At 37.7% G+C, this 24027-nt stretch overlaps 1 protein-coding gene across 1 annotated transcript in view; it reads left to right on the top strand.

The window, feature by feature from the left end:
• THADA (THADA armadillo repeat containing) overlaps window positions 1-24027 on the top strand; it is a 165787-nt gene that overhangs the window by 79268 nt on the left and 62492 nt on the right. Inside the window, exon 30 of the mRNA XM_050894700.1 lies at window positions 22855-22970. Coding sequence (XP_050750657.1) covers window positions 22855-22970 — 116 coding nt within the window. The remainder of the gene's footprint in view (window positions 1-22854; window positions 22971-24027) is intronic.

The following is a 24027-nucleotide window of genomic DNA, read 5'->3' as shown; positions in this document are numbered from 1 at the left end:
AAACCTCCCAAATGCATGAACTTTCAGATTGGTTTGCCAAGGAAAGCAGATGTTAGACTTCAGCTTTTGTTTTTATCTTGTGAGAATCAGTTAACATGATTGATGCTGGATTTCAAAGGCTGTGTGATGTGCGTAGACCTAGAATCTAGTTGTTGTTAGTACAGTAGAATAGCAGCAGTATGACTGGAGCTTTCAGTCACAGTTCTGCACTCATTAGTTTCCAGAAATCTCTTTCACATTTGTGCACTGGAAAAATCTGTACTCTAATGAAAGTGTACATATCCTCACATACTGTTCATATCGAGAACAATTCATTGGACAGCTGCAATTAATCATGGAGCAGATGTAATTACTATTAAGGTTTATTTCTTTTTCAAGTGAAAGAATCTGCACATCAATTGGGTCATTATCTTGTATGTTATCAGTTTGATCTTCCTCACATTCACTTTGGCAAGCCTACAGTTATGTATTTTTAGAACATACGGAATCAAGTAGATGAAAATTATTAAAAGAGGCATTGTGTTTTCATTTAACTTCTCTGTGTCTTGTTTTGGACACTTCTGAAATGTTGAAGGTGCTAACTTACTTCCTAGAGATCTTGTGTGGATTTATAACTAAATGCTGACAGTGTCTAGCTTGAGATTGGGATACAGAACAGTACAAAAAGTTTTGCTTCCTTTATCTGTACCATTCACTGTGCAGTCCCTTCTTTTTGGAGAGCATTTTGCATTCCTTTTGGCATTTTTTGGGCACAGATTAGGAGAAATGAGGATTCAGTGACTTCTCCCTCATTGTTTGCTGCTTGTATATGACGAGAGGGAACTACATGACTTTGTTTAAATGTGCATGCTGCCTCCATTTGCTGCCTCCATCAGGAGATGGATTGTAGTCTCCAAGATAAAGCTCTTCATAGAAGTTCCCAGCTGCACATATCATTGAGGAACAATTTCTGGGTGGAAGCTGCTTTGTTCATGAAGATTATTTACATTTTTGGTGGTACTTTGTACAAGCAATCAAACAGCTGCATAGAATAAAATAAAAAAACCTCTCCTGGCCTATCATGTCCTTGCAGTGGATCCTTCCTGTTGTGACTGGTTTTGGTCACTGCTGTAACTCAAAGACACAGAAATTCTGCCTGGTCTCCTGTGGTGCCTAGGAAGATTTCTCTCCATTCCCCCATCTTCTCATCTGAGGTCTGGCTGGTAGCTTCTCTTCTCCTCACTGCAGTCTTCCCACTTACTGCTATTACTTTGTCACTCCTACTGATTTATCCTGAAATTTGTTCCCTGAGCATATGGCAGTGTTTTGCATCGCAAGAGAAGAACAGTATCTCCTTCTGTCTGGGGAGTGCACATGACCTGTTCTTAAAGAAACACAAAATGTAACTGGCAAGAGACAGATGAAACAGAGAGAATTTGTTATGCTTTGATGCAGGGTTAAAACTTCATGAAGATAAAAATGGAAATTCACTTATTTGATGTTGAGTGTCATCAATCAGCAGTCAGTTACTCTTCACAAATTGTTACTCTTAATATTCAAATTTTCTCCACACTGTGAATTTTCCCACAAAATTCTGTAGTTTCAATTAGCTAAATTGGTATTATAGCAGTAGGCTGGTTCAAAGAAGTGTTTTGGGGTTTGGGGGGGGGGTTTGTTTGTTTTGGGTTTTTTTTTTATGGTCACTAATTCAAACAGTTCTGTTTGGCATACGAATGCGAAGTCTTGTGCAAGGAATGTTGGTTTGAGTTTTTGAACCTTTTTTGTTTTGCTTTTGAAACCAGCAGCACTGTTGCATCTCTCAAATCTAAAGAACAGACTGAGTCACATAGACTTAGTCAGTTGCATGTGACAAAAATTAGACTTCATAGGAGACAGAGGGCCTCATAACTCTTTACATTAATTAACATTAATTTTAAAGATTGAATTTCCCACTGACTTCAGTGGGACAAGAAATTTAACAGTTACTATTTTTCAGGGAATAGCGGCGTCCTATAGAATTAGACTCATCTTTCTGAAAATACTTTACAATGAAAGAATCTAGAATCCTTGTATTAAAAAATAATAATGTGATTAAAAACCATGCATGGTTGCATGGCAGATTTTTCTGCCATCTGTACAGGGCTTTTATGAAAGTGATTTACTGTTTCTGGTTTTCCTTTGTGGAGTTTATTGAATATGGCAATATACCATCGCATATTGTGCGATGGTAGAACTTCAAATTGTCTGTGTCAACTCCTTGGATATGCTGATGTTTTGAATATTAATGGAGAGCTGGAAGAAGTGATTTAGAGATGGAGGAATTGATTTAAAGGGTGGTTGGAGACTTCATTAAAGCAGCAAGAAAACCAGGACAAGAACGTAACCTGAGAATAGCCATACTGGGTCGTGCAAAGATTTGTATGAGTCAGTGTGCTGCTTCCAGCAAGGACCGATAGCACGAGCCTAGGAAAAAGAGTAAGACAGACCAAGCAGCTGGAGAAACATCTGCATATGCTGTCTTAGCTTAGCGTACTCTTGAGCCAGAGACGCATGGATGTGACTTGCTGAAGATAAAAATGAAGTATATAGTTGTACTGATGAAAAGAAGCAGTTTATGATGAAAACATCAATATCTTAGGTAGTTTAATTATCCAGAAGAGTTGTATTAAGACAGATTGTTGTTGGTGAAAGTAGAGCATGCCTAATGAATGTGGATGCCTTTTTCCTTCCTTTGAGAAGAGAAGGATTTTAGCTTAAGTTGCTACAAAGGAAGGTCAAGCTTCAGGTATTTGAGATTACGATCACTCTCGTGTTTTATGAGTTTAATACTTGGACACTTACTCAGAGGAATAAAGACAATTTAAATAAATATGAGCATTTGAAAATAAAGCAGAGAAGAATGATGCATGAAGAAGAGCTAGCAAGCGATCACGGGACCTTCTTTATTACAGGACTGAATACGTAATAAAAACCCACAGACTCCAGTGGCTAGGGTGTGAGAATATGACAACAGGAGACAAATTAGGCAAATATATTTTGAAGGTCATTCTTGGATGTTGGTCCTTGTGGCTGAGAGAGAGAGAGGTATACTACTCATTAGCTTGACCTAAAAATCCTTGATGTGAGTTACCAGCAGGGGTGTCAGTGACTGTATTTTTTTCCTGTTTTGTTTTGAAGACAAAGGATCTCTAGGGTCTGAGGGAATGAATGGGGAAGTAGCATATTGTTTATTTGGCTTTATTCAGTAGCACAGAAGCACAGAAACATTGACTATGGTGAATTACATTTTATTTGGCTTGGCAGTGAAGTTTGAAGTGTAGCAGTTCAATGTTGGCTTATAAAAACTCAATATAGTAAACAAATGTTACATTATCTACAGATCAAAGAAATAAACCTGCTATAATGAAATGTTTTCCAATGAAACTTCCTTCCAGCTGTTTCTTTTCTAAGCTCAATTTTTAGTGTTCAAGATAAGCCTTACTTTTAAGATTAGTACAAAGAGAAAAGAAATATTGATGTCAAGTTGAAAACATATTCACTTATATGTAGCTGGCAATAACAGAACAGTTGTCTCATTTCTTCATGTTCTAAATTTGTATTAACTGTTACATAGGAGTACACTGATATAAGGAGGCAGTAAGCATTTGAGAACAAGATTTGTATTTATGAATGCAACAGAAATGCAACTAAGTTCCAAGAATGGGAGGAGGCAGTCTCTGAAAGAAAGTCATTGATGAGATTTTGCCAGAGGTTTTCTTCCAGCTCCTTCTTTTTTTTTTTTTTTTTTTTTTTTTTTTTTTAAAACTCATGTGGTACTGCTAATTGACCGGGCAGATCTGCTAGTTGGACATTGCTTTGAAGTTGCTTTAACTGTAATTAGTAATGCTCCCAAATATTGTGTCTCTGACTTTCTAAGACATGTCACTAGTTTTCAAAAGGGCATAGATTTAGATAGCTCTTATAACTCTGTTAGGTCTTTTCAGTTTCTGCATCGTTACTGAATTCCTTCCTACAGCAACTAGGGATATGCAGAGATGCTATTGTTGCAAACCTTGCGTTCACATCTTTGAAGTTTAAAAAAAAAAGTGTGTTTTTAGTAGAGAGTAAGCAATATTCATCAATTAGCGAAAACAAGGCTGCTGCTGTTTTTAATTGAGAGGTAACTATAATAAGGACTACTCTGGGTTGTGCCGGGGATAGTGTGACAGTTTCCCCCTCTGTAAAGTGGAATGGATGACTTGATGGATGCACTGCCTCCCTCTCTCCCACGTCCTAGGTTTTGATGCTTATTACTATGGGTATGGCAAGCAGTTGCTATGCAGATTTTTTGGCCTCCCTGATCCAGCGCACCTAGTACCACTCCTTAATGAATAAAAGCTCTTGCAAGCCACGTTGCTAGCAGAGATTGCGGCGTGGCTGTGCGTGCAGCCGTTTGAGGGTACCCTGCCTGGTGTTCAGGTACAGCCATAAAGCATCACTAGTGTTCAGCTAGCTTCTTTAGTTATGTCTGTGACTGAAAACACTATATACAAATGTGGTTATATAGAACAACTTTTATTAGGTGTTAGGATTAAACTAAGGAAAGATAAATCCTCCTATAGGTACAGTTTTCACAATGAATAGATTATTTTCTTTTTAGATGATGGAGATGTTAGAAACAAATACTGTTGGCACAGTGTTCTACTTTTTACTACTTAAATCTTCCTGAAGAGAGTTGGACTATTTTAGGCACTGGCTGGTTAACTTGATTTAGACCTCCCAGAGTACCAATTGAACTCTTGTGAAGTCTAAATTTTTTAAGTGTTCAATTCTATGCGTACTTCTTGCACCTGTTTTGTATTATGAATCTTTAGGTATCCCTCACGATTAGTCAGGAAAGCAATCCTGTCACTCTGTCACAGGCAGAGGATGTTTTTACAGTTGGGAAGGGAAAAGTTGAAACTTGTAAAGTGTACCGAAGATATAATATTCTCCTAGGTGGTGCAGTGGATTAATTTAGTACTCCACGGAGTTTGTTCTTCATCTCCAAAAACATGTTTTAAATCCCACCCGCATAGGACTTTTTTCTCTTCCTTTTGATCTAGAAACCATGTCTTTAAAACTTTCAGAGCGAAAAAAAAGATAATCCTGGATACACTTCCTGGATATACTTTGAAAAATACCTGTCCATGATAAGTTCTGACTGCTTGAGGATGAACAGTGAGGGCTTTTTACTATGCTCTGTGTTTTCAGAAGTTCAGGCTATAGTGAGAAATGTGGGAAGGTGCCTTCTTTGGTCTTTGGAAGCTTTCTCAGCCTGTTTACAAAGCAGAAGAATACCCTCCATGAAAGGAGGAGAAAGCTGAAAAAATTGGCATTTGAAAGAATGCTGGATGGGAGAAGTGAATGAAGAGGGACGAGTGGTTTTAAGTGGATAACTACTCAGTAAAGACTTACCTATACTGAAGGCCAGGATGCAAGAATCTCAAATAGTGGAACAAAAAATTGAAAGGAGGAGAGGAGGAAAAACCTGGAAATCTAAGAAAATGAAACAAAGTAAACACAAAACAAGAATAAGACACTTTTCCAAGGTGTGAAAATCAATTTCAGAGTGTTCATGAGTCAAATTAGAATTTTTTGAGTGAATGTAGTGTACTTTTTCCTTCTTCAACCAAGTTTAAAGCATGTTACTTGCTTTACTTCTTTTTTCTGATTATGTCACAGGCATTTCTTGATAAAGTTTGTTTTACCACTGTTTTTTCTTGGTTTTATTAATTTAATTATTTTAGAATATCTGCATTTCTGAAGTAGTTATTGTTATGGTGCTAAAAATTTCTAGCAACAGTTTTCACATGGCTGTTTGACTTAAAGTGGTTTTTTTAGTCAGGCTCTAAATGACTCTGAACTGATGGCATACTCTGGAAATGTGTTCTTCTGGTTTTGTTCCCCTGATGCTGTTTATTCACAGGCCAGAAGAGAATGGGAAATGGATATTCAGGCTGAGGAAGGATGGTACCGAAATTTGACTGACATAAAGAAACTACACAGGACAGAAAGTTTATGTGGGGGCAGGATTCAAAAGAAGCAGCTGTGTTATACTTTTATCTAGTGGTGGAGGGGGTTTTCTGGAGGGGTAGGGGTGGTGTGTTACTATAAGGGTCTATCTATATGTTTTGCTTTTAGGTCAGGGGCTATGTGGGGAGCAATGCTCTATTGAAAGAAAATTTGTTTTCCACTGTCTAGTACAACATGCTCCCAGTTCTGGGGCATTGCTGCTAAAACCCTCAATGAATAACGTGGATTCTGGGTTGGATCATCAAAAATGCAGCTTCCAGTGGAGCTACAGGCAGCGCTTAGACTTGAAGTACCCTGCAGAGCCTTCGTCAGGTCCTGGAAACAGCCTAGGTGTGGTCTAACTGCAGAAGAGGGCAAGGGGGATGCCGAGAGGGTGATAGGGATGCTTCTAAATTTATTACTTATCAAAGTCCCTCCTTTCTCTGCTCCATCCTTCATAAAAGGTACCAGTTGTCTCTGGATCATTGGTGTCTCCTTGATGTTTGCGAGTGTGGAAACCTCCCACACAGCTTCAAGCGAGCAAAGAATGAATGAGGCTTCTGAAGGCATGATAAGCAGCAGGTGCTTCTATTCTGTCCTCCCTCATTCCTTCGCAGGCTTGCACCTCTGTTACCTCTCCCTGTTTCCCCTGGCACCCTCACTATCAACTCCCTCCCACCAGCTCTTGTTTCAGGTGCTTACTCCTCCATATCTCTGTTCTGGACCACATCCTCTCTTAAAGAGTAGCTGCTGTCCTGGTATATTGTTGCTTATTGCAGTAGGGTTATTACCATGCTGTCAGCAGTGCATGTCAAATGCATCTGTATATTGACTTTTATTCAAAAGTGTACACTTCAGATTCAGTACATCTTCACATCTACAATGAATGTCTTAGTCTGATTTTGGCAGGAGACCTCTCCAGATTGCAGTAGTTCATTCTGGCCTGTTTTTATTGTGGAAAATAAGCAAAGGTTATTAATTTTTTTTCCTGAAATATACAGAGATATTTCCATAGATGCAGAAAGGTCTTTGCGTCAGAAGTGGGTGTTGGGAAAGCTTTAAACCTTGGAAATCAGATTTGTCCTTTTTCGGTGTAAATGCACCAACAATAAGATTAAAACTTCTGTTTTACTACGAGAAGTCACTTAGGAATTCAGCACTTACACATTTGACCTAGATGAAAGATCCTGAGCATTTATAGTTCATACCGAGTTTGACTTCAGTATAGTTGAAGTTTCTTAGCACCTTTTCTTCCTTTCCATAGTCCAAATGCATGCATTTATTTAGCTTTATAATATTAAGTTGCTGTTCTTCAAGGAAAAAAATAGTTTAAGGTAGGAAAAGTCTTAAGACTTAAAGAACTTAAGACTTCTCTTGTTCTCCACAAAACACTTTATAGCAAACAAAATGCCTATTATGTACTTATCTCACATTTGTAAATTGCAAGAAATCTTTCATTTATTCTTCTCTGGTTTTCCGACTGTCTTGTTTCATTGATGAAACAGACACCACTGGCAATCAGAACAGGAAACTGTAGAGAGACCAATAATCACTTTTTGTCAAAGGAAATATAAATGGAGCTATTCTTGAGTGTGTTTGACTTGTTTCTTTTCATTCTAATTTTTTTACCTATTGAATCATTTTGTGCCATAAGAAATACCAGCTCTTTTTCCAAAGAGCCTTTGCTCTTTGCAATGGAGTTACTTTTGAACCCTGATTGACTCAAGACAAATAAGAAATTTTAAATCGTATTGTCAGTATCTTACTTGAAACACCCTACATACTTCATACTTTTTAGGTGATTATGTTAATACAAAAGTAGTTAATACCATCATGGAAATACATGTGTGCCAGGGTGATGCTGCTGTTGTCCCATCTAGTGAATACTAGCCACTTCCAAAAAAGCCTCAGGAAGATGTAGAGATGGACATAGTAACACTCTAAAAGAATTCACATATACATCTTGCTGCCAAATAGTTGTTGTTAATAGTCGTTATTTCCTGATGTAACATCTAATAAAAACCATACACTGTATGTGTGTATCCTGTGTTGCAGCATAAAACCGCAGCCCATAGATAGTCCTGAAGCTTTTCAAAAGGACAGGACTTGATGTACCAGGACTTTGGGTACTACTCTTTCATAGGAGACTTGTTGAGCAGGCAGGATTTCAAACCTCTATGGTGGTACTAGTTAGTGTTGTATTAAAAGTGACCTTAAAAAGAATGAAGTGCATCAAGTGCTTCCAGCAATAGAAATGCTTTTTTTTGTTTGCTCTTTTGGGTCAATCATTTATACTTCTGAATTATCATATTGTAAGCAATTATTTCAAAATTAATCAAACTAAAGTAGATTCTGTAGATAACTAGGAACTGATGAGGTAATACTCCTATGACTGTAGTTATTTCTCTTGGATTATTGTACTCTGTGAGACATTTAAAAATTATATTACAGCATCAGGCATCTTCTGTTGTCAGAAGTGAAAGAAAGAGGTTATAAAAGCCAAAATGAGCATTTTATGTTTAACTAGTTTTAAAATGTATAAAATATGGTGTCTTGGCACTCAGTGATCACTGGGGAGGAAAAACCTCATACTGCCTTTAGCAATAAAAGCATAATACTGCTTTCCCTAAAAAAATATGAACTGCTGGTAACAGTGGTAGATACACGGCATTAAACAAGGAAATAGAACTACAAAGTAATGTAACCCTTAGAGAGTTGTTTCATGTTCTTCATTTTTCATTTTTCTGAAAAGTCATATTGCGCTTTTAGATAGGTAAAAAGTTGTTTTTAAGTTAAAGACCTTTCAGATGCATTGAATATACAGCATTGTCATTTTAATCTAATCTGACATAAGAATTAATAGTTTTAATGACATTTAAAGCTATTTTCAGTATTGTATAATGTGGTACTTTGTGAACAGTTGAACAAGAAGTTCATTTCATGTGGACTTTAATTTGTGAACTTCCATGATCACGTGGTCCAAATAAATGATCTCATCCTAAATATTTCCTAAGTTGAGTTGCAGATGTTGTTAAATTTATCATGTCCAGCTCTCAAATTATTACTGCAGTAAATTCTTGGGTGTTTTACTCTCTCAGAGTGTGGTAGGCTTTGATATTAACAGTCACATTTCCTCAGAAAGAGAGGTGTTTATAACCACCACAGCCTTTGACACTTTTTTCCATCAACTGTTTGACTAGGTCAGTTTTGCTAATGTTTTTCCATCAGCCTTTTCCTTTCAGAGGAATTTATGTTCCATCTGAGCGTTACCTTTTAATTCAGTTTTATTTCGGTGATATTTATAAAGATTACATAGGACAACAGGAAGAAAGGCTTAGAAGTTGGGAATCAGTCACATAGATTTTTTTCATTCAGTCAGTACATGAATGGGGCTTATAATGGCTTTATCTACATGGGTGATCCCTGGGGTTTTACAGAAACAACTTTGTTGAATAGAATTACAGTACCGTGATTAGCCATGAAAATCCTCAAAACAATTGCAGTGTTGCAGTTACACAAGCATAAAACACTTCGGAGGTGTCCCTGGTTGATGGACAATGCCATTCAATATTGGTGTCGTGTGTCATGAGCAGGAGGCATTTATTGTCACATACTCATAACTGAATTCCTAGAGAAGACTGATTTGGGTCTTTAGTTAGCCTGATGTTCCTGGGGAAAAAAGGAAAAAAATGGGTTGTTTTCTGCGGCAGATATGGTATTTGTCGAATTTGTACAGTGACTAAAACAGAGAACTAGGTGATAAATTTGAGGAAATTTTTCTTTTCTTTCATGGTTTGTAATACAAAACATTCATACTCAGTATTGTTACTGTGTTGTTCACAATGCTATCTATAGGGTATCTCTTCAGATTCTTGTAGTGAAAACCATAATGTCATCAATAGGTATTTTATTTTGACCTTTTAACCTGTTTAACAAAAAGCTTTTACTCTATTGTTAGCTGTAGCTTACTAGGAGAGCACTCATCCTCCTCAACATTAAGTAAATAAATAAATAGGTGGACTCTCCTTTTGCAGCTGGTTGATAATTTTTAATGTATTGTAAGGCCAACAAGACTGATAAAGTGCACAGAAAAGGCTTAACAGTGTTTGGAGAGGAAAAAGGGGAACTTGGCTTCAAATAAAGTTCTCTTGTTTTTCCAAGTGCAGTTAACTCGTGAAATTGTGTGGAATTTAAGTAAACTCCTAAGCTACCTCCGTGGATTCAGTAACTTCTGATAATATCTATTGAACTATTTTTAGGGTTTGAGTTTATTTGAAGCAATCATACTTCATACTGTTACATGTGCTTTACTATAGTTTTCTTTCTATAGTAAATTTTACTGCTTCCAAAAAAAAAAAAAAAAAAGCTACGTTATGTGATGATCCTTCATCATAAACCATCAATCCCCAGCAAAATCTGTTGATGACCAGGATCATGGATACTTTGTGATAAGGATTTAGGACAGGGTACTGCACAGACACCTCTAGGGCTCTAAAAGATTACAACACTGTGATAATGGGGATACACATAAGATCTATGATGAGGAGCCATTCTGTGTGGTACCTTTTTGCAGCTTTATTTATGATTTATCAGAGGTTACGAACAAAGTAACGGGAACATATGAGAGAGGGTAGTGGTGGCTTCCACTCATTTCTGTTCTGCCAGATTCAGACTGTGAAGTGACTTAAAACTGCATGCTCTCCCTGGATTCTGGTTTAGGTTATCTAAAGGTAGTAAACAGAAAGTGTTTAATCTGTTAACTAAAGAAACTATTTATTTTAGTGGATGCTGATGCAATTGCAGCCACTGGTAAAATATAAAAGTGACAGGACACTGCCTGTGGAGTGGTGGGTGGAGACAAACACAGGCAAGACCAAATTGGTGCTGATTGCAAAGGGGAAAGACACTGAAGAACCCACTGAGATACTCGTTTGGTGTTTATTTGCAAGAAAAAGGATATGAAGTATCCTGATAGTTCCTTGCATCACTGATGCAGAATGGTTTTCAGCTGCCTTGAGCAGATCTGGCATGTAGTGAAATGGGTGCATTGCCTAGTCGTTGTTCTCATTGCCAGTTTTGAGGCTTTAATGCCAGAGGATTTGTGTAGGCTTGTGCTCTGCAAACAGCTTGTGCACAGCAGTCCACATCCAGCTGATGATCACTAGCTCCCTGCTGGGTGTTGCAGCTGCCACAGATCGGCTGGTGGTCCTCCCTGAGCCATCTCAGTAAAAAGGAGTAAGTTTTGCTCAATTTAAATAGCAGGCCTCTGCTAACCTAACTCACGTGACTGAAGGGAGTGGAGAGTTTGCTTTCATTCGAAGCCTGGCTAGGAGGTTTGAAGTTGTCAAACTTCAGCAGGATGCAGCGTTGAACAAGTGGTGGGCATGGTAACATCTACCATTGGCACCGCTGTGTTCAAAAGGCAACCTCTGTGCAGTTCAATATCCAAAGCGAGTGGAGGATTAAGCTACAGCAGCTTTAAAAAACTGTTCTTAGAACTGTTTTTAGAGACAGTGAGACAGCTGTACTCCTCTGGGATAATGAAGTCAAAGGCAAGCATGTGCAAATGTTGGAGAAGGTGGTCTTGAGTAAGGACATGTGTTGGAAGAACTTGCTTTTCAAAAAAACCTTTCTGCCATAAAAACTGTTGGTGTTGACATTCCCTTTTGTCAGAAACAGATCTTACTGATTGCATGCGAGTGGAAGAGAGAAGGGGAAAAATAATAATAAAGAACAGATCTTTCTGAACAGCTTCTAATGCCTCTGAAGAGAAGAGCCCCGGCAAATTTCATCATTTTTCTTTGGAACTTGTCTGTTACTGGTGAATTCGCAGAGACAGCGTTCATCTGCCGTGATGGTGCTGATTGTAAAACAAAGTGCATGAGCTTCCTAGAGTTCAGGAAATGTTTGATAGCTTTGAGTTTGGCCCTTTCTGTGATAGCGTAGGATGCTTGTTTGTCTGGGGAAAAAAAATCCGCAAGGCGATGAAGCTTTGTGGCTAACTAAAATCAGAAGGAATATTTGAGCTGTTTTGGGGAGATGTAATGAGCTGGCTAGCAAGATTAAACTTTGGGAACAAAAGAGAAATATGTTGCATGTAGAATTCCAAGTGTTCAAAGCAGAGATGCAAAATTCATTAATGTTGTTCTCTGATTATGCAGTTAGCCCTTTCCTTGCCCTTAAGCTTACCTTGGTTAGGGCACTTGCAGTTAAAAGGCACTGTGAAAATTACTGGAAAACATTAACATTAACTTGTTATTGTAAGCTGACATCATGCTGAGCCTGATGGGAAGTAAAAATTTATAAATAGCTTGTCCATATGCATAAGGTAAAAATCTGCTGAGTTTTAGCAGTAGCATGATTCATATATTTGCTGTAGTTTGTTTCATCATAAGTTATCTATGTTTCTATAAACTTCATCGTTTCAAAAAGTATATGATACCAGTAGAAAACTTCAGGAAGATCAGTGGTCCAAAACTGATGAACTCTGAGGAAATGCTGTATATATTTTCTGTGTGTTTTCGGTGGTACGGTCTAAATCTTACTGGCATATATGTATTCTTCCCACTGTTTTTTCTGGAGAGCAAAGTGCTTTCAAAAAAGTATGCTTAAAGCATAATGTAGTCATTTTTTCTCCCCATATAAGTTCTCATGCACATGCCTACTATCTGTGAACTGGAACTTAAAGGATCTGAGTTAAGTCTGTCTCTGGGATGCATCCCCTGTAGATTTAAAAAAAAAAAAAAATCACTTAATCTCTCTGTTTCCTTGCCTGCAAGACTTTCTTCTATAATAATCCTTTTGGAATTTGGGGGGGGGGCGGGCAGGGAGCAGGAGGTGACGACAAAAATTGAGAAGCAATATGCCATTACATAAGTAAAAGCTTTATTTCTTCATCATTCATGGAAGAGAAGTAAAAGGATGATGTCTATTTCAGGAAGCCAATCCTCTCTTCCCTTAGGTGATCTTCCATGTTGGAAAGTGGCTGTATCCACATCCTCCTGTGCTGAATACTACTGCCTTGTAGTACAATCAGACTAAAAATATAGGAGGGCTGTTTGGCTGAGGATTGTCTTTTTCCCTCTCATGGTACAGCTCAGTGGGATCCTCTTACACGAATTACTTTCTAGATGTTACTGTAATTAAAAGAGTTTGCGTTACATGCACCTTCCTTTGTGCTGTTGTCCTATATACTACCTTTGTGAAGCTGAACTGCTCATTATTAATGTTTACACTTGGAATTCAGTTTGACTTATCTACAGGTTAAGCCCACACATTAACTATGTTGTCTAGACATAAAGTTACTTTTATTGCATGTTTCAGTTGCACGTTCCTTTTTTGTAGGGATAATTTGACAGAGGAAAATTCTTGTGAGTTCTACCTGTATTCCGCTGTGTTACTCTGCAACGGAGGAGTACGGCATTTGAATTCAGAGTCTAGGCACCAACATGGACGGTGTTTGATGTATCTATATAGCTGTAGCCCCTAATGTCCCTGTTGTTACCACCAACTAATTGTGTGAGACTTTTCTTCAAGGAAGGGACATTTTCCCTATTGTTTGTACTCGAAGAGAGGTGCAGCAATCCCTGCCGTGGAAGAACAATCAATCTTACACTAAGTTCAGCAGGCTTTATAATGTTGGCTAGTCTAACTCTAGTTAGACAAACTCTAGTTGCCTAACTCTAGTTGTCTAGTTGTCTAACTCTAGTTCAGACAAAAGAGGGCAGTTGGTAATACTGAGTTCCTCAGAAGTAAATGGAGCCATTAAAAGTGATAGTATGCTTGTAAATACGCAGCAATGGAAGAGGAAGTTGATCCTCATACACAGAGGCATGTACAGCAATGGGTTATGACTGACTTAATGTATGAATGGAGAAAAGCTTTTGGAAGATGTAACATGACCCTGAAAAGTACCACCTTTGTTTTTCATGGGTATAGCTACCTGCACTTGGACATGTAATGTGGCAAGTTATTCCTCAGACTTTAAAAATACTGAATGTTTTTCTTTTGTTTGAGAGAGACTTGTATATGTATTTTCTATAAGTTTAAAATCATTAGCTGAGAGAAGAAAATTGTTTTCTGAAGCTGCAAGTTTTACTTCACGTTATGCTATAATGTGAATTTAGGAAATAAAAGCATCAAATCGATATAGCTTACTTCTAATTATTTTCTCAGCTTGTGTGTTAATAAAGACATTCCTGAGACGGAAGATCACATGTGCTGAAACCAGCAAAGCTACAGGGTCAAGTAGCAGTGTACTTCTGAGCACTCTTTATAAACATGTTCGTACTGACTGTGTCTCTTACATGTCAGCTTCTTAGTGTCAGTGGGGTAGCTGTATCCTTTAATATTCTTCCTAATTGTAAATATCCCTCAGTAAACAAGGGTGTGTACCTTGGTCTTTTATTTGCATTTTGTCTCCTTCATGTGGATGTGTGCAGGATAACTGTGTTACGAGGATGTAGTCTGGGAAAGAATAATTTCAAATTGTTTCACCACCACTCCCCAAAAAAAGAAAAAGGAAAAAAAGCTGTTTAAAGGAGGGGGAAAGCTTTATATCCTTTGAGGTAGCTAGATTAAGACAGTGATGGGTGGGTTTTTATGATGGCAAAGTATAGACTTGGAAGAGGAGACTTCATTGTATCCTTCCTGCTGTTTGTTCTGGTCAGAAATACAGACTGAGCACAATTTTTAACTGCTTCCGACACACAGTCTGGTGTGTTCATTTCTCTAGACTTTCAGATTTCGGTTACATGCTGCTGGGAGGATAATAGGTATGTTTGCAGAGAGTAGAAATGCCACCAGCTTCACAGTAGCCTCTTTAATCTCTGGTCAAGCTGGCTGTTTAGGAGGATGTGTGAGACACACCTACTCGTCAGTCAGCTTTGCCTTTTCTTAGCGCCGTCTCCTTGTTGGGGTTTTCTGTTTTCTCATCAGCCAGTCTGTCCATAGGTCTTTTGGTTGGGCTTCTCTGCCCAGCACATGTACCTTTAGTTACAAGATGAATGATAGCTCAAAAAGTATCTTAAATCCTAATGGTAAAAAAGTCCTAATAATTATAAAGTCAGACCTGGTATCAGGTTTCTGTGTGAATAGGCAAACAGTGTACTTTTAAGAGAAAATTCAGCTAGGACTTTCCGGTAAAGAACGCTAATGAATATGATGTTAGCTGGCAGCGAACTTCTCATTGTTTTATTTTCTCCTAATGCAGAGTTGGAGTTGCATACGGAAATTTTAAGCTGGAATTCAATTTAACCCTGACTAAAATAGGAAGAAAAACCTGAAGAAAGACGTAATAAAAATGGTATTGCAAATGGTATTGCAAGAACTTCGATCTGTGAAATTTCACATTTGTTGGCTTGTTTTAGACAAAAGCAGGAGTTTATCTTCAATTTTAAGAACATTTTTTTAATAATGGATGTTTTATGGTATATAGCTATCACTGAGAAGAGAGCTACTTTACTATTTTTCAGCATTTTGTACGTTTCATTAGTTATGGCACATTCATAATTTTCGGATTATTAAACAGCTGTGTTATTCTTGCTCAGTTATATGGAGTTAACTAGTATTGTATTTTTATTCATAACTTTAGACACTTTTGTACCTTATTTTACAACTTCTTAATTCAATCAAAACATGCTTGCCTGCGTTTTAATTAAAACTTGATTCTTTTGTAAACCTGGCTTTATGAATTTTGATGGATATATTTAGAAGAAGGATTTAAAAGCCCTACTTTCTCGTGAATAATAAACCAAAATTGTGTAATTAGATGATTAAATGTGCTGACTAAACAAAGCTGAAATTACGGAAAAATTGAATTGTGAACCAGCTCTTGCTTTAAAAGAAGAAAAAAAATTTATACAGTTTTCAGAAAAAATATTTGCAAAGGGAAATATTTCAACTTCAGACTGAGTTTATTAATTCATACAAAAACAAATTTGAGGAAGCAATATTCATATATAGTAATCATATATGACAATCATATAATTTATATTTGGCAGAAATAATAATCTGATCTGTTAGTTGTGAAATTACCGTCGTGAAATTAAAGACTTCAAAGAAAGGAGGTGGTAGGAACAAAGGGTGATGCCCATAATAATCTGGTATATATAAATGATCCAGGACTATGAGAACAATGTAATAAGTGATGGCTTTTCTAACACATTTGTTTGGGGATGGCAAGAGAATTGATAAATATTTGAAATTCTTCTTCAATATATTGTCATTTAAATGTGGAAATAAGTTCAGAATATTTACTCTGCCCCCCCCCAACACCTTCTTCTCTCTATTTTTCTCATAATTAAATACCTCAGATGAAGGAAAGCCTAATGTTTGTAATAGAGTTGATCTATCCGTGCAGTTGCTAAGCCTCAGTGTGGCAGAGGATGAATCATACACCGTGAGAACGCAGGGCACAGGGGTGCGTGCCATCAGCGCTGTCTGGTGCAACACGTTTGTGTGCTGTGGTTCTGTACTAATTTTAAACTATTACCCTGCAACTTGTGTAGCTGCTTTTGTTTGCGAGAGTAGCATGAACTGCAGGGGCTGTGTTCATACCATACTTGCTGGTGATAAAATATTACATTTATTTTCCACAACTATAAATTTTTACAGACCAGGACGATATCAGAAGGTAACCAGATAGTTATAAACTCTCCCATCTATTTTTGTGTAGATATCTTCTTGGGAAACTGGGGGGAGGTAGTTGAGGTTTTTAGTCCCATTGTAATTATCACACTGGCACTTTTCATCTTCAAGAAAAAAGGGATTTTAGGGCTTGTTTTTCCCTAGAGATAATTACTGTAACTTTGAACTTTTTATCATCCTTATAAAAATGCCTTCACCTGTCACAGCAGCTTGCCAGTTTTTATCTACATGGTCGTAGTAAACAAATGAAAAATTGGGCCTCACTTTCAGAATACAGAGATAACTTGGCAGTTGTATTTATCATACAAGAAGAATAAAATTTTATCTGCCTCTAAGTGAGAGAAGAAAAGAAAAATAATGTTTGAGGTTTTCTCACTAGCCTGTTAATACTCAGACAAAAGCTTTTGGTGAAACAATTCCGAAAAACCACATCTAGCTTAGTGCAGTAATTTCCTTACTGCTGCCATTTTGCAAACACAAGTTTTTGGCTTTCCTTGTTGCTTCAGCCGCCATTGCTTGGTGAGTGACATATTTTTCCAAGCTTAGTATTTACACAGTGTTTTCTTTCAGCTGGTGAAACATCTGTATTCCTTGTATTTTTTTTAGGGAGTTAAATGATCTATGCTGAGAATGTACAGTTTGGGGTGATGTCAGTTTGCTTTTTTTTTTCACCCCCAAGAAGTACTGAAAAGAACACTGGGAGCATTGTTTCAGTCTTGCACTTAGGAATGTGAATGTTTGTGCTGTATACTTAATTTCATCCAAACATAGCTGAGGGCATGCATGCAAAAGTTTTTATTGCTTCAGGTCAGCTTAAGGGGAGAAAAGTTTAACTTTGCTACTTTACTGAGAAGAGTGCAATTATATAACCTTCAATGTGTTTTTGGAAAATCTGATTGTTTAAAAAAGGCACTTTGTGGAGCAACACGTTGAACGCTGTGTTTTCTTTTAAATACGAACATGTGTGCATGCACACCAAGTATCTACCTAATCATTATTTCATGTCTGAAGTTAAAAGTTTATTGTAAATTTCAGAAACCTTAGTTCCTCCTATAAAATTAATGCAAATGCTACAAAATACTGATTTTAATTTGTTAGACAAAGTGTGTCACAGTAGATCAACTTTGTGGGTATTAAAAGGTTGTGTTATATTTGCAGTGTCTCTGTACGTATGCAGGGGAACTCTTGGCGTCGAAAAAAATTTAAAGGCACTTGCTAAGTTTTGTGTTTTATACAGGTTTTTATCCACCATTGCATTGCTTCATAATTCTGATAGTGTATTTCACAGCTTGAATACAGCAATTTGAGCTAATATGAGAGGTGCTAAAGATAATGATCAGCTTCATATCGTATCAAAGTTGATGTGGGGGAGAAAAATGTCTCTTCCTGTTTCTCATGATTTATATTTTTGACTTAGCTGATGTCTAACCATTTAAGTATTTATTTTTTAAAAAAAGTAATGTGCATTTTTTTCACTTGATCATCCAAAATGAACACTTGGAAAATAGCAGATGTTATGTCTTAAGGTCTGCTTGGGTACAAAGAAAACACTCAACTTTCTCATGTCATGACAGAGAGACACAGAAGTCTCTCAGTGTTGCATCTGAAAGCCTGCTGTTTGGTGGGGGATGGATGTGAACGGGACAGAAGGATAAGTGTGCTGATTGACCAGCAGGGAACCAAGCCGGCTCTTTCCTTTTTTTGCCTCTTCCCTTCCCCGTCCTCCTCCGCTTTTTCCCCTTTTTGTGAGGCTTCTGCAGCTGAAGAACAAGGATGAAGTATTGACAATGGCAAGGAAGGGAGGGAAGGTACTGGGAACGGCTGGAGAGCAGAACACAGCTTCCATTCGTTGGCATGCTGGGTCCTTGGGTTTTGCTAATGAGGTTATAGTGTCACACTATAAGGCTTGGTGCCCCCCCCCTTTTTTTTTTACCTTGCTGCGTTACTCTGCACTAAGAAGTCTTCCCATGCTGGTGGTTTTACCTGCAGCAGGTTAGGACATGCTGGCTCAGAGTTAGTAGAACCTCATGGACCAAAGGGTCTCAGTATGGTCAATCGCTGGACACTGTTCTCCATTATGTATCCAAGTATCTGGACTTCCCATGGCTTGCACTGTTTAACAACTCTTGCCCAGGTTGACAGGCAGTCTGTACAATCCTGCTGGTGTATTAGCCGGACTTTGAACAGCCTGCTCAGGGAAAGAAAAGGTTTTTGAGCATCCAGCAACTCACCATCATTAATGCAAGGTTCCACAGAACTGCAGACAATACCTTGGGTGTTGTATCTTCAGTCCTATTAAAAAGGCTCCCAACATCTCAAAGATGCTTTCAGGCTGCTTTCTTGATGTTTAGTTCATGTCAAATTTAAAGATAATTGCTGTCATCCTGTAAGTCTTCATAAACCTTCCTCTACAGGTGGTGTACATCTTTTGTAAAAGTACCTTTAAAAAATTAAAAATCATTAATATATTGCCTTAATGTAATAAACAATCCCACATACAAAAGGAACACCATGACCTCATTGCATTTATGTGTAAGTGAGGAAGTTAGCAGAGGATTTTAAATCAAGTAGTATTTTTGGACTTGAGGAGAGCCATGTGCTGGAAAGCCTGTCTATTTTATTATCTATATCAAACAGTCTCATAAAACTTGCTACCTCCCCATGCAAACATTGCCTGGCTTGTAGTCTTAGATCATGGAAGCTACAGCAATATTACTGTAAGCCAAAGAATGATGTGTCACACGTGATGGAAGTGAAGAACTGCTGAGGTTAACTTCTACAGATTGCTTGTTCGGTTGCCTCCACTTTTAGCTTACATAAAATAAGGCTTTGAATAGAACATGCCGACATTAATTACAATTTCAAATTTAGTTTAGGCATTCTAAAATCTTATGCTGAAAAAAATAATTCCTTTGTGGGGAAAGCTTTCTAGGTCTCTCAAATTTGGTGAGGGGACCTGAATAAATGATAGAGGGCTTGCACTGAAATAATGAGAAAATCAGGATTTTGCATATATCAAAAGTCAGAACAGGGTAAACTGTAGTAGTGGAACATTGTCTTTGATGAATGCCAACATTTTTCAAGAGTGAATCAAACTCTTACCTGCTAATTCTACTGCTTAAATATGGCTCATGTCCTCTGTTTTTTACCATCTGAATAGTATTGAAAGGATATGGTTCATGTAGAGACTGAACTGCAGAGGAGTTTTGATTGCGTTTTCAGGACTGAATCTCCTACCTGGACTAATTTAAATCCACAAATTTGACCTACTTAGTATGCACAGTTCTTTCTCTCTCAAGACCTTTTCCTTGAACTATCAAACTACTTATGTTTCCTGTGTATTTAGGAGGGAGGCACTTTGAGAGTTGTTTATAAAGCTGAAGAGATTAAATTAATTTTGGAGCAGGAAAAAATATGATAGCCCCTTCATAATTGTGAAACAGATTTTATATTATTGCTTAGAGGTAAATCTCTTCTCATTCCTGGAAATGAACAGAAGCACAGAAGAATAAAATCAGAAGGGTTAAGGCACCAAATGGTTTTCAATTAGCAGAGGATATAAAAGGCAATAAGAAGAGCTTCTGCATAGATAATTATTTTCCTTTTTCATCCTTTTTCTTCTATAGTGTCCATTACAGAGATGAAGGGCAAGCCACAAAAAAAATACAGAGAAACTAGTAGCAGTGGCAACTTTGTGCATTGGTTTTCATGAAGAAGATTGATTTGAGTAGATACTTACATAAACCATTTAATAAGCAGACAGTTGCACAGGCAAGAGCAGGCTAAAGAAGAGGATTCAAAGTAGAGATCTTTGGTGACACTCTCAAATGTTTGCAAGTTTGCACTTTTGCAAAGCGCTTTGTAGAAAAAAATCAAAATTCAGAAAGATCTTGGAAAGACCGTCTTAGAAAGATGGTCTGCCATCAACAAAATGATGTTCAGTACAGAGGACTTCGGAAGTTTTAAAAAAAAGGAAGACAAGATGACAGTTATCTTTCCAGGATGTCTCTTGCCTACAAAGCACCTGCTAACATAGGGAGATGAGAGTTTATTTCATTGTTCCTGTCAAAGGGGCCCCAGTGGGATCTCTGTGTTTAGTAAGTACCTCACTAGGAAAAAATCTGGTCCAACTGAATGGTGTCCAGAGAACAGTTGTTTACCATGAGGGCGAGGGTAGGAGTGGAGAGGAACACCTTACCTCAAAAGCTTGGATTTTGAGGGTGAAACACTAGAAGAAGTTGCATACAAATATTTTGGAATCTGCTTTCTTGGCTGTTTTCAGGATTAGGACAGTCAGGCATTTGTTTCATCAGAGAATGTTTAGACCCTGCCTCCGTGTTTGTATGGATTAGATAGTCTCTTGACATCTCTTCTGTTTCTGTGCTTATTTGAAATCACTGCAGCTGTTTTTCCACTTGAATAATTTCACAAAAAATAACCCAGATGAAATTGTGTCAAGTTAATGATATGCGGCAGTGCTTGTGTTTCCAAAACAAGCAAACAAACAAAAAAATATAACCCCGGGAGGAAGTGACAGCTGGCATGCGGGAAACCAAGATCTGAGATGTACAAATCTGGATATAAAGGTTTTTCTTCTCCCAAAGTGAAGTGTAGGCCCCAGCTTGATCCGTTAGTCATAAAATTGTCACTTTGCAACTATGAAATGCTAATACTCTCACATGTTAAGAGTGTTTCCATATAAAATGCTCCTGTATGTATTTTCAGAAATGGTCTGATAACGCCTCTAAAGTTTCCTAAATTCTGCACATCACCAGTTTCAATAAAAAATGGGGGATGTACTTTTTCAATTTGCATAGAAACCCTGTCATGTCTATCAATGTAACTTACCTGTGTAGGCAAACAGAATTTCAAATTTGGAGGCTGTAAGGCAAGTTAAAGAAAGAGGGAGAGTTAGCACCGTTCCTCCTATTCCTGCTTCCAAATTGCACATGCGTGCAAAACTGCTTAACCTGAGTGAGATCTTTCCCATTAGGCTTCAGTATTGCACCGCGTATCTCCATGTTTTTCCATTTAGAAATTAACTCACCTAGATGTTTCCTGTTCGCTTGCATGTGAATGGGAAAGGTAAAAACTAAGGGGGATGATAAGGGCATCGTCACTTGTGTCAGAAGTGTGTGTCACACACCCTTTCCCATGTGCAGAGAGGATGGGTACTACAGGGGCTGGGCTTGGAGAGTCCCTCTCCACTGTGCAGTAGGTATCAGCTTTCATATATTGTCCAGTATTTCATTTTCATGCTTATGATCTAGATGACTATACATCTTTTTTTAACTCCATTTTTTCTTAACACTTTTCTGTGTATTCAATACTACTTGGAAAACCTGTTTTTAAATAGCAAAGGGAGGTCTCTAAGAACAGAAATTATTTGCTTTGTCAGCTGTCTGACCAGAAAGCTACAGGTCATGCTTTCTATTTTGGTATCTTGAATTCTTTCCTTCATGGTAGCTAGGACATGTCTACTGGGCTTTTAAGTGAAATTCTGGAGGAGATAGTGCAGTGCACAGCCCCAGTGTGGGAGCTCGGTCTTTTCTATCCTTTGAAGTGAAAAGTGCGAGCATCTCCCTTCTCTATGAAACCTAACTGCCCACTGTGTTTGACTGGAGCCGTGAATGAAGGATCTCAGGAGCAGGAATAAAGATACTTTTCTGTCAGCACTTCAGAGTGGTTATAGATGATAATTCTACTGCCTTTAAAAAGCTTTTTGCTCACTGTGTGGATTTTAAAGACCCTTCCCTGTCTCCTTGGTTGTACTCGTACGATGCAACCAGCCCCACTCCATCCAGTGGGCCAAGCTGCCAGCGTGCTCCACAGACAGTTGTGCTGGCACTGGTGAGTAGATGGCACTGCAAGGAAGTTGAAAGTTGAGGGATGCTTAAGTTGGCAAGGGCCAGTAGGAGCGATGTTCATCCGGCTGTCGTCTCCTCACTTTACGGAGGTTAAGATCTTCCAGCACTTTCTGTGTTTTATTGTTCAATTACTGTGAAAAGTGAATTGTAAAGAATAGGCGATTTAAGGATTCTATCTGTTGTTATGCCAAATGAATACATGTTTTTCCTTGAGTAATAGTTGTTCATTTTGCAGGTGGCTGTTTTCATCTTACAGTTATTTGGAGGAAAGGCAGTGGCTAGAAACTCTAGTTTCAATTTCTTAATTTTTTTTTTCTTTTTTATTTAGGTTTTTCACTTGCTGCAGTCGTACTTAGAATCAAAACAGCTCATTAGTTCGGACTTTCAGCAGGGACTGGGTGACATCATTACCTGTATAGGAACCAAACTGTGGTTGGCTAAAAGGTAAGATAAAACACAAGATATCTATAAGATATATATGTTTATACACATAGGTTACTAACATATGGAAGGCTTGGCTGATGGGGTTTTTAAAATTATTTTTTATTTTGGCAAGGTGGACTGATTTATGTCTCTAGAAACATGTAAAATTTAGATGCCTTATTGGCTTGCTGTTTTTTTAACTGAGATGATTTTTTTTTTCAAAAAGCAAGGATGAAAAAAACATTAAGTATACTTCACCTGTGTGCATTACTGTTTTTCAGTCTTTTCTTAGTTTATTCTCAGCTAAATTTTATAGTCCAGTCATTTTTTTTTAAAGAAAAAAAAAGTGTGAATGAAAATGCCTACAGAAGCAGCCTTTTTGAGGATGAATGTTGCTTCTGGGCTAAGAAAAATATGCCACGTATACGAGTGTTTTATGTGGCATTTTTGTGTTATTATCTTCTCTGACTTTGACCTTTACAAAAAAGTAGTAGAAAAATGTCATAGCAATTGTTGAAACAGTCAAAAGTATTTAGCTGCTCACGAACAATCCAAGATAGTTTTGAAAATATTTTCCTTAGGTTTCTGTAAAATGATCTTCAGATAACCTACATACTGCAATCAAGAAACACTTTTTTTTTTTTTTTTTTTTTTAAAATCTACTTGATCTCATCAGTTGCTTTTGAAAATACCCACCAAAAACTTTAAAGGAATCAGTTGTGGACAAAGAGCACAGGTCCTTGCATAGATAAATAACGAGGTAAAATATTCCAGAGTACAGTTTGCACAGTGGAGGGAAGTCACCAATGCAGTCTAGTGGTGGATCTCTGATAAAAGCTATGTTGCTTTGTGATCATCAAAAGCAAAATCGTAAGTGACTTGGAGAAGGGGGGTGACTAGCGGGTTGAGGAAGTCTTCTGCCAGTGTTAACTGAGCTGGGGTAATCAAGATACAGTTGATCTTTGAGAATTACAGAAGTATCTCCTGAGAGAGTGAGAGTGATGATCCAGCAGGTAAAACTTGGTGTAAATAATTGTGAAATGATGCACATGAATAAAGCAGTCTGGACTTTACTTGG

Source organism: Gymnogyps californianus, chromosome 3 (assembly GCF_018139145.2).
Source record: "Gymnogyps californianus isolate 813 chromosome 3, ASM1813914v2, whole genome shotgun sequence".
Classification (NCBI taxonomy): Eukaryota; Metazoa; Chordata; class Aves; order Accipitriformes; family Cathartidae; genus Gymnogyps; species Gymnogyps californianus.
Note: the sequence above shows the minus strand (reverse complement) of the source record. Positions and strands in the feature narration are given on the sequence as shown.